General features: G+C 35.5%; 1 protein-coding gene across 1 annotated transcript in view; it reads right to left on the reverse strand.

Moving 5' to 3' along the window:
- Nucleotides 1-8,125, reverse strand: part of LOC138696246 (uncharacterized) — a 60,344-nt gene extending 52,219 nt beyond the window's left edge. The window contains exons 1-2 of the mRNA XM_069820935.1: nucleotides 8,103-8,125; nucleotides 6,643-6,903 (exon numbers count right to left, since the gene is read on the reverse strand). Coding sequence (XP_069677036.1) covers nucleotides 6,643-6,891 — 249 coding nt within the window. The 5' untranslated portion in view covers nucleotides 6,892-6,903; nucleotides 8,103-8,125. The remainder of the gene's footprint in view (nucleotides 1-6,642; nucleotides 6,904-8,102) is intronic.
- Nucleotides 8,126-12,072: the final 3,947 nt, after the last annotated feature.

A 12,072-nucleotide genomic window follows, 5' to 3' on the forward strand; every position in this document is an offset into this window, starting at 1 on the left:
AGGAATTCCGTCAACAAATTGTTTCGGCTCACCCTCCAAATAGCCACGGAGAAATATGTGTTTGTTTATTGTAGAGAGGGAGGGGTCCTTATCTATAGATGATTCGAACTGCTCCCCAAATCGTGCCCAGGTCTCAACGTCTCCGGAGAATGGTTGGAGCTTGATTGTTGGTAGACGGACCGAGTGTGTGATCGAAGCTTGTGTTGGTGCAGTTGCGACTGCCTGCTTATCGGAGATACTTGTGTTCGTCATCGAGGTTGATAATCTATCCCCAATCCTTCGCGATGCTTTCTGTATCGCGCGTTTAGCGGAATCCAGGTACTCCTCACACTTCTCCACGTCATCATCGCACTCGCTGTCTAAAAGGAGATCGTGGATGGCGTCGTCAAGTGTGCCCAATTTACTCAGAGTTTCCTGAAGCCGGTCACGGAAATATTCAAGGTCATCTAGGCTGGTTCATCAGTAAATGCATCTATTTCCGTAATGAAACACGTAGCATTCTTCCTTTCTCTCGTACGTTTCCGTTTCAAGTGGTGTAGTGTCGTTTCTTTGTCAGAATCAGGCATTACTTTTCCGAAGACTAATATAAAAGTATATATAAGCGTGTGTGACCAAGTATACAAATTAAACTAACAATAACACCACCAACCACTGAGCCCCTTAATCGACTGTGTCTCTGGTGGTAGTGTTATATGCTATCGATAAAGACACTACAATCACTTCACAGCAACAAGATACAGTAAGCAGTAATAAATTTAACAGCAATCTTTCTACTGAAGTTATATTCACAACTGAAACTGTTCTGTCGATTCACTAATTTTATCTCTGACTAGTTAACATGTGCATATAATATCACAACAGACCTTATCTTGTTGTAATAGCGTCAGTGAGTGGCCACATCCGCCTCCTAGTCTTGTTACAGCAAGGGTGACTTCTCACTAGTTTCAGCATGCTGTGCGTCTTCTCTCGGAGTCTTCAAGTGTGAAGTGTACACAAAATTGCTTCTAGTGTCAGATGCAAATAGTAATTAGGAATATCTCTCCCATGTTTCGGCACCAAAATTGTGTGGGGAATGCAAAGAGAGAAGACGAGTCGTCGTATTCACTGAAAGACTGCTTTAACCCTTCTCCGGGCAACCTACTTTTGTAACTTCAATGGGCAAGGAGGGTCCGTCGGAACCACATGCCATTTTAATACATTGACAGAAGAAAATCATTTAATTGTACACAATATTAATATTCTTTAATAATAATATTATTATTATAGTGACCAAAATATCCATGATATATACATAAATCATATAATTGTAGTAGGTTTTTCATGCAATAAAAGAAACATGTTTAGTGTATGATCTACAATTTTTTTTACTTTCGTCGTAAAACTCACACACATTTACACAAATTTTAGATTTTCTCATTTCTAGCACACACACACTCCCACACGTCATTACTCTCACACACTCACATGTCATCACTCTCACACGTCATCACTCTCACATGCTCGCACGTTATCACTCACACTCTCACATCATCACTCTCACACTTACATGTCATTACTCACACACTCACACGTCATCACTTTCACACTCTCACACGTCATCACTCATCATCATTCTTACAGTTTTTACACACACGGGTCACTTCACTGTGCTCATTACACACAGATTGGCCACAATTGTCACAGCTTTGTTTTTGTTTGCGACGTTTTTCATACTGGTACATATGACACCTTTTAGTGCTCTCCTGTGAATGGGGCGCAGTTGATGGAGAGGCCTACTAGCTCTTGGTATGAAAGAGCAATGGTCATTACAGTTTTTTCTGAAGTCCTACTATAGGTCTTCTTTCAATTTGAGGTTGGATGAGAGTTTCAGCAACAGCTAAAAGGAACAACCTTCTATTGTTCTGTTTTCCAAGATTCCACGAAAGATGAAGGCTCATCCACACAACAAATGCAGTAATTCCACATACATCTAAAAGATTCATAAAAATGCAAATGTCCAGCGATTTGTGCGTTTCTTGCACGCATAGGCATTCACTAATGATCGAGTGTGTCAATATCTCCTTTTGTGCTATTACAGTGAAGAATAATTGGTCGTTTCTTTTCTTCCGAAATGGTTTGTGTGTGGTGCATTGCAGAAAGAACAACTGCTTTATTTGGTTTTGGTGCATTGAAACCAATGTTACATATTTTGTAAATCCGAAGATGGATGAACACTCTGGCCGTCGTCTTTTATTTGGCTGAAACTCAGGAGAGATGAATATATATATATATATATATATATATATATATATATATATATATATATATATATATTGTGTACTGTTCCAACTAAGGTGAGACCATTACTGAGGAGATTCTCAGCTAGTTCTTTATCAGTAAAGTAGTTATCACAAGTTACATTTCTGTTTGTTCTTTGATAAGTCTGTGTTTCTACAACCCTTCGACCTACTCCAGAGTGTACTCTTACACAGTTTTCTTTTCCGGTGTATGGCAGACCATTTAGGGGATAGAAGGTTTTGGAATCACAAGCCCACCATACCTTCATGCCATATTTGTCAGGTTTTGATGGCATGTATTCCTTGAAAGGGTATCTACCACGCAATATAATAAGTTGGTCATCAACCGTTATATCAGTACAAGGACTATAGGCCTAATATTTAAAAAAAAATTCGAATTCACATTTTCCCAGACATTTATAACCAGGGCAAACTTATCCTTCTCACGGCAAATGGATCTTGTTGTTTTGTCATCAAAGCAAGTAAACGCTAGCAAAGATTTGAATCTCTTGAGACCCATGGTCGCTCTAAATACTGGAACACCATACAAGCCGCTCCATGGAATGTCATAATTAGTGTAATTTGCTTTGAGGTGTCCTGCAGTTACTAGTAGACCGAAAAATGGCCGCAATTCAGTGTCGTTGCAACACTTCCATGGGTGTGCAACATTTCTTTCTAAACACAGCCGCTCAGCCTTTTGATTATTTATCTATGTTACTTATAACTGAATCAGTATAAAAATTGAAGGCATCAATAGATTTCCCAGGTGAAAGAGTGACTTTATTTATTGACCCTTTGATAATATTGTGAGCCCTAGCTCGGCCTGTCGGAAAAGGCTGAGAGTTCCACATGGTGCCATCTTTACCAAAGAAATTAGCAGTTTGAACAAATGCTTTCCCCCATATCCTAGTTCTAGACGGTCGACACTAACCTCTTGTGGATCACATTGGTGATAACTGCTTTTCTCATTGATAGATAGATCCTCATCACGAGGGGTTTCAGGGTCATATGGTGGCTCTAAATGATGATTACTAACTTCTGATGCTTCACTCTGATGATCAGATTAATTGCTATTATAGGCGTTATCGTCTGGATCATCTTTTCTTAGGTCAGGTTCTCTAAACAAATCCTGAATGGATTCTTCACACAAGTACTTACGCTGAGTCTGTCGGAATATTTGACCTAATTACAACTCTTCAGTATAACAGCATAACTAAGATGCATTCAAATATACTGTAACATCTAAAGACCGTATCTTTGTTTCTTTGACTTTCTTCGGTTTTTCCATAATAATTACTCCCATATAAAAATAAAGTAAAGGTGAGAGATTGTCACTTTTTCTATTATAAACTACACCGTATTATGGCTAGCATAACTTCACACTAACTTATTTATATTTATTATAATGCATAATTTGTCCATTTTTTTTAAATGTCATTGTTGTTGAGCTTCGGAATTAATTTTTCCAACATTCCATTGCCGTCAGATTATCACTGAATGGGTGGAAATAGTGAAACCTCGTCACGAAGTGAGAAAAACCAATAAAATATACTATGGTCCAGTAGACCTTGCATGCCTGGTTAAGACTTTAAAGAAGTAAAAGTGTTCTAGAACATTTGTGCAAAATACTACAATATTTTTCTTCTCACTAACTATAAAAAACACAGAAATTAACAAAGTCATGAAATTTCAAGTAGGTAGAAATTATAGTTTTAATTTTATTCACAAAAATAGTACATACTGCCAGGGCCCGACGGACCCTGGTTGCCCGGAGAAGGGTTTGCTACAACAAACAATTGAATAGCCGAAATAGAAAGTTACAGTATAACATAGTTCAATAGGGTGGTCATAGATGGCAGGGGCGTCTTAAATCCTCCACAAAGGCATTTTTATGTTAAGGAAATTAAAAACAAGTGTTTGTGTTGAAGTGCTAAAATCTGTATACTATGCTTATATACATTGCCAACGAATAAGTTTGGGGTAATGATCCTAAAATAAAAAAAAAATATTAAAACTGCAAAAGAGGGCAGTAAGAAAAATTTGTAATGTTAAAACTGTACACATTGTAAACCTTTATTTCGGAGACTTGAAATTTTAACTGTACATTTTTGTATATTTTAAGTTATTTAATGTATGTACAAAGAAAATATTAATGATTTCATTACAAATAGCTCAGTGCATATCTATTCAACTAGGCATAAAAATGATTTAAGAAAGGGACAATCTAACCACACTACAACTAATACGAGTAGCAGCTTTGTAGAAATTTGTAAAAAAAAATTATATAATGTTTACCAAATAATATTAGATATTTAAGCTTGAGTTTTTTTAAGAAAGATATTAAGAATAAATTAACAGACTTGTCACTAAATAATATTGGAGAGTATTTTAACTCTATGTAGCTGTGTATCTTTTAAGGAGAATTGCATATACGAGGATTTACCGTCACTTACAGAGCTTATTTTTGAAGACATTTTGAACAAAAAATGTTATACAAACATGGCTCCTAATATTTTCAGAGTTACATTAATATGAAGTTGCTTGTAAAATACATTTTTCTTTTGTTTAAAAGGTAAAAGAGAATGAATCATTCAGATGCATCATTTCTTTAATTGACATGTATTCTGAAGCTAAAAATTTGTTGAGAACTCCTTAATTCCTTCGTACAGATATTTTTTTCAATTTTTAACTACAAAATTACATTATTCTTATGCACTAATCACAACAATTATTACAAATCACACCATTTTCACAGGCTTGATTCCCTTTCAGTTCAATTTTGCATTCTAATTCACAGTCTTAGAAAGTTTCCAACACTTTTTAAAAAATTCCACCATCCGCTTCAATACACTTGGCTGCACTCTTGTGAACTGCACTTATTGCTCTACATAACTGCATACAGCTATCTTTGATTTCCATAGTGGCATGCATGATGCGCACCAAGTTTGTGACTTCGTATGGTAGACAAGATCCTTCATCCATCCCCACACGCAATAGTCCAATGGTGACAGATTTGGCGATCTAGGAGACCAGGGATGAAAACCACCTCGTCATACCCATCTCTCAGAGAAATGTACATTTAAGTGTTCCACCACTGCACAGTTGAAGTGAGGAGATGCTCCGTCATGCTGGAATATCATACGTTGTCTCACCACCAAAGGAACACAGCCTCAAGTAACTGCGCCAGTTCTTTTTTCTAAGAAATGCAGATAAATCGCACCAGTCAGTAGTCCTGGTAAAAATGATCAGCCCGATTGATGCTGAAACGGTGTTGAAAATTTGTTTCCTATTGCAGGATGGGGATTAATTTCTGCCCAAACATTTACGTATATTATTTGTGCCGTCCTGCGAGAACTGTGCCTTGTCGCTAAACAAAATGTAGCGGTAAAACTATTTTCATTCAATCAGTTGCAGAACTCCAATCGATGGGCAGGATCTCCTGGTTGTATATAATGTACTTGTTGGAGGTGGTAAGGATACAATCTGTTTGCAATAAGTGTCTTCCACACCATCCATTGTATAACTCCAAGTCGTCTTGCTAGACGCTGTGCTGGACAGCGTCGAGAATATTCTCCTCTTCAACTACGTGACGTTAAACATTACGCTCGCTGTGGATTGTAATACTCGGAAGTGAACCTGTTGCCCATAAAGTGCTGAAAGTCCTTATAATTGTTCTAGGATTAGGAATCCTGCAGTTAGGGTACCATCTGTGATATTCAGCTGAAGTAGCATTAGAATTACCTTCACACACTCCAAAAATAAACACCATATCGGTGTATTCCTCTGTTGTAACACAACATTAGCAACCAAAGGCAATCTGACTGATTGAGCACAAAATCTGTCAGTGATACAGCTGCAGACACGACACAGTCACGTGCTCGCGCTGGCTGCACACTGGCCAAGGTCACACATTGTTCACAGCAATGCGTTCCAATAACAAAGCGTAACTCTGTAAATATTGAGAACAGGACTCATGTTTATATGACATTTTTTGCTCAAAATGTCTTCAGAAGTAAGTTCCATAAGTGATAGTGAATCCTCGTAAATCACCCTGTATAATATTATAAAATGTGATTTTTTTTTTGTATAATTTTATATGATATTTCTTTGTATGTAACTTATGTATCTTATTGCCTATTTGTAAGTTACCTTTTTAACATTAATATTTATGTTTTTATTTTACCATGACATTTTCTTATGCAGCATTGTTCAGTCTATCCAGAATTAAATAAATAAATAAATAAATAAATAATAATAATAATAATAATAATAATAATAATAATAATAATAACATACGTACTGTCGCACTAACTGGGTTGTGTTCATGTGAAATATGTGTATGAACTCGTGCAATAATCACACTTACCTCAATATCAAAACCTGTAAGGCTCGATTCATCAAATGAGTCTGCACCGCCTCCTCCTCCAAATTGATTAATATCTATGAATTCAGGTAAATTGTGCTGAGAAGCAGATAAAGGGGTTAGAGGAGTTGGTGGTGCACTTCCTCCCAATTCATCATCACTTTCTTCACCGCCTGATAAACTCGTTCCACAACCACCACTCATGCCAGAAAGTCCTGAAAATTCTCGCTTCATTTCTCCCCTCTCTAACATCTCCAGGTTTTTCTAGAAGAGGAAAAAGAAAAATATATAAATCAATTTACTAAAAATACTGACAGATGTATATTTGTTGGTTGATTATATAACTATATTACTGACTAAAAATCACTGCAAACTATGCAGAAGATGAAGAAACCAATTCTAGGTGCAATGTGTTCAACGTATAAAACTAGAAGTACCTAATGACAAATGTTTAATCAAACAATTTTCTTGTCCAAAGATTTATTTTTATGTAATTACGATTTGAATGCACTTTATCAAAATAACAATTGCATATTGTTACAATCATATTTGTCTATAAGTTTTTGTTAAATAATGTATTCCGGCTTCAATAGTGCTATAAATATATGTATTTTATTAGAACATTTTAATGCCCTTTTTCCAGAAAACAAGTTTATTTTATCAAAATACTTTGAATATGATTATATTTTAACAGAAATTAAACATCAGCATTGAACAGCGCGCATTACAGAGGTTTACAAGTTCATAATAATTTTAATAAAATTATATTTTTTACATATATCCCATAGTTACATCATAAATTGTACCGAATACATGAAAATAAAAAATAATGGAATGATCTGGAATGGATTCACACTCACTTCAAAGTTTATCTTCAGAGTTCAGTTTACACTTAAGTGCACATCCTGCCCTCTGTTTATAAGATATTGAAATGAAACTACGTAAGCAACTAGACTTTAAAAGGGAGAATCGAATTGAACATTCTGCCAAAAAAGGGCCTATAGAACTATGGGTCTATTTTCCAGCTACCGCCTCAATTATATACAATAAATAAGAAAAAACACTTTTTTGAAGGATCTAATATAATTTTTCAATACTTTACCTATAAACCTCAAAATTATTTCAAGTATCGTACAACGTAAATTTTCTATTAATTTACTAACTAGGCAAATTATTGATAACTTGTCTTTATGTCAGGAATTATGCATCGATGTAACCCTCTCTCTATGAACTCAAAAAGAAGTAGCTAATAAGCAAGCAGTATTTCCAAGGGTAACTTGAGATTTTCTTTAACTGATTAACATCATTTAATTCAAGTTACAGTAGTAATTGCTCGTGTATATGGTAAAAGATTCCATCATGCGAACAATTAGACTAGTATGGCATTAAATTTCTCTCAATTTAAACCTATAGTTATATAGTTACAGTACATTGTTATGTTCGATGTCAGACTCCGTACTTACTCGTCATTGCCTGGTGACACAGGTACTATACAGAGCTTGCCTTCTTCCGAGCGACAGCATCAGGGCTTCCAAACTACCAAACTACCACTAATGTTCCAAACACTATTTACTGTCTTATAGATCGATTTCTTGCTATTTGGGAAAAGGAAATTGTACCAGAACAATGGAAGGAGTCCATAATTGTACCTATTTTTAAAAAGGGGGACAAAACCAACTGTGGTAACTTTCGAGGAATATCACTTTTGTTGACGTCGTACAAAATTTTGTCCAATATCCTTTTGAGAAGATTAACTCCGTACGTAGATGAAATTATTGGGGATCATCAGTGCGGTTTTCGGCGTAATAGATCGACTATTGATCAGATTTTTTGTATTCGACAGATAATGGAGAAAAAATGGGAGTATAAGGGTACAGTGCATCAGTTATTCATAGATTTCAAAAAGGCATATGACTCTGTTAAGAGGGAAGTATTATATGATATTCTTATTGAATTTGGTATTCCCAAGAAACTAGTTCGATTAATTAAAATGTGTCTCAGTGAAACTTACAGCAGAGTCCGTATAGGTCAGTTTCTATCTGATGCTTTTCCAATTCACTGCGGGCTAAAGCAGGGAGATGCACTATCACCTTTACTTTTTAACTTCGCTCTAGAATATGCCATTAGCAGGGAACGGATTTATATGGACTAAAAATATATGAAATATGTAAATATATATGTAGTTATTTTTACCAAAATATGGAATTAAATATGGATTTTTACCAAAATATGGAATTAAATATGGACTTAAAATTATAAAAAAATGACTATGTACGTTAAATATTGGTACATTTTAATCAAACTAAACAAAAAATATAATGGACGTACCTTATCTTCCAATGTAGTTTCAACAAAACACAATTTTTATTGTCTGTTACCATGACAATAGGTTACAAACATTTCTTTCAAGTGCTGAAAAGTGAATCTTCTTCTATTGTCTCTGAGGATAGATTTATACTGACTAAAAGAGCGTTCGACGTCACAAGAAGTAACTGGTACATAATTCAATTTCACAATGTCTGCTGGGGATAAGTCCAAGTTAATCTTCACTGTTGATTCACCACTCATCACAGCAACAACCTTTTGTAGTTCTTCATATCCAGGGTTTTTTGAAAGTACAGTGTCCACCTTAGCTCTTACTGCATCTGCAACTTTACCTCTACCACGATTCAGTTGTTCCACAGTACTATTTATAATTTCAAAACTTTCAGATAGTGAAAGGTGCCTATTTTGGAGACTTTTGAGCGTTTTTATGATGCATGAAAATGTATGCTGAATGTGAGCTAAGTCATTCTTCACACTTATGTCACAGGTAACTGTTTTCGCAGTATCAATTGAGACTGCATCTTCAGAGTCCAATGCAAGGAGAACATTGTTAATAGAGTCTATATGTTCGGCATAATATTCAACTGCTTCTAGCCATGTACCCCATCTAGTTAAAATTGGCTTTGGTGGCAATGGAATTTCAGGGTACATTTCTTTCAACACGTTAACTCTACTGGGAGCTTTGAGAAATACTTTTTTCACTGATGAAATCAACAAATCTACTTTAGGGAAATTGTCTCTGACCACTTCTGCCACACGATGAAATGCATGCGCCACACAAGTAAAATGAGTCAATTTAGGATATACAACAGATAATGCTTGTCCAGCTTTGACCATATAAGGGGCAGCATCGCTAATAAAGAATAACACATTATCGTACATAATACCCTTTGGCCACAGGATACCCATAGCTTCGTTGAACAGTTTAACTATAGTTTTGTTATTGCACTTTTCTAGAACATCACAATGTAAAAGAATTCGTTCAGAATATTGTTCACTTAACAAACCGATAACTACATTACCAACAAGTCTACCTTCTTTGTCGGGAGTCTCATCAATGGAAACCCAAATTGAACTATCTTTAATTTCATCTCTTATCTTCTGTATTGTCTCATCGTAGATGGATGGAGCATACGTCTTCCTAAGTGTTGACTCATCCGGGATTGTATGTTGAGTATATTTTTCAAGGAATTCCCTGAAGACCTTATTCTTTAGTTTGTAGAGAGGAATATCAGCAGAGATGAGAGAACGGCACAGGTCGATGTTAAACTCAGATCTTACATTCGATGTTGTTGGTTGTGTTAAAAACAATTGTCTCTGCTTGGAATTTAGTTGTTTGTTGGCCTGATGTTTACTAGTTGTAATGTGTTGTTGCACCAGGAACTTTTGTGTAGATGATACTGCACACTGACACAAATTACAAAATAATATTTTATTGTCAGTTGATAAACCATCTTCTTTAAATTCTGAAATGTAACTTGTTAGTTTTGATTTTAAATTGACTGAATGACGTACTTTTGGCATATTTACCGTCTTTATAGTATGATTTACAAAACTGAACCTATGTGTACTCTGACTGGCATTTAACTGTTGAGCTGCACAACTGAAGTCTGTTAAAAATTTTAAATTAAATTAATACAGTTTTGTAACTTACTTTCCCATTGTTGATAGGACTGCTAATTTTCAAATAACTCTGATGTTAAAGGGATTACTGAACATGTGTTTAAATCTCTATTGTTGAAATGTATTTTTAAAAGTTAATGGAATTTTGTTTTGTTTTATTGTTAAACCTAATATAATATGGACTGTTTTATATGAAATATGGAAAATATATGGAAATTAACGAAAATATGTACTAAACTCTAAAATATGGAAAAATATGGAAAATAAAAGTAGGATTTTTCAACCCTACACATTGTGAAACATAAAGATAATGCAAAATATAAATTATATTAGCTTTATAAGTAAATATGTATTTACATATAAATCCTTTCCCTGGCCATTAGAAAAGTTCAGGATAACAGGCAGGGTTTGGAATTGAACGGGTTACATCAGCTTCTTGTCTATGTGGATGACGTGAATATGTTAGGAGAAAATACACAAACGATTAGGGAAAACACGGAAATTTTACTTGAAGCAAGTAAAGCGATCGGTTTGGAAATAAATCCCGAAAAGACAAAGTATATGATTATGTCTCGTGACCAGAATATTGTACGAAATGGAAATATAAAAATTGGAGATTTATCCTTCGAAGAGGTGGAAAAATTCAAATATCTTGGAGCAACAGTAACAAATATAAATGACACTCGGGAGGAAATTAAACGCAGAATAAATATGGGAAATGCGTGTTATTATTCGGTTGAGAAGCTCTTATCATCCAGTCTGTTGTCAAAAAATCTGAAAGTTAGAATTTATAAAACAGTTATATTACCGGTTGTTCTGTATGGTTGTGAAACTTGGACTCTCACTCTGAGAGAGGAACATAGGTTAAGGGTGTTTGAGAATAAGGTGCTTAGGAAAATATTTGGGGCTAAGTGGGATGAAGTTACAGGAGAATGGAGAAAGTTACACAACGCAGAACTGCACGCATTGTATTCTTCACCTGACATAATTAGGAATATTAAATCCAGACGTCTGAGATGGGCAGGGCATGTAGCACGTATGGGCGAATCCAGAAATGCATATAGAGTGTTAGTTGGGAGACCGGAGGGAAAAAGACCTTTAGGGAGGCCGAGACGTAGGTGGGAGGATAATATTAAAATGGATTTGAGGGAGGTGGGATATGATGATAGAGACTGGATTAATCTTGCACAGGATAGGGACCGATGGCGTGCTTATGTGAGGGCGGCAATGAACCTTCGGGTTCCTTAAAAGCCATTTATAAGTAAGTAAGTAAGTAAATAGATCGATTTCAAATTTTTTTCGCAGAAAATTTGTTATAAATGCGATCTTTCAGTGTACAAAATTTGAGGTTCCTATCCAACCTTCCCAGTGGCGGCTCGTGAGTTCTAGGCTAGGTGGGGATAGTGTCTTGTGACCTTCTGTCCATGAGCCAAGAGTTTGTGAAGGATTGCAGGCATATAATACTATTTGTGCAAGCATAAATAT

This window comes from Periplaneta americana, chromosome 3, assembly GCF_040183065.1.
Source record: "Periplaneta americana isolate PAMFEO1 chromosome 3, P.americana_PAMFEO1_priV1, whole genome shotgun sequence".
Lineage (NCBI taxonomy): Eukaryota > Metazoa > Arthropoda > Insecta > Blattodea > Blattidae > Periplaneta > Periplaneta americana.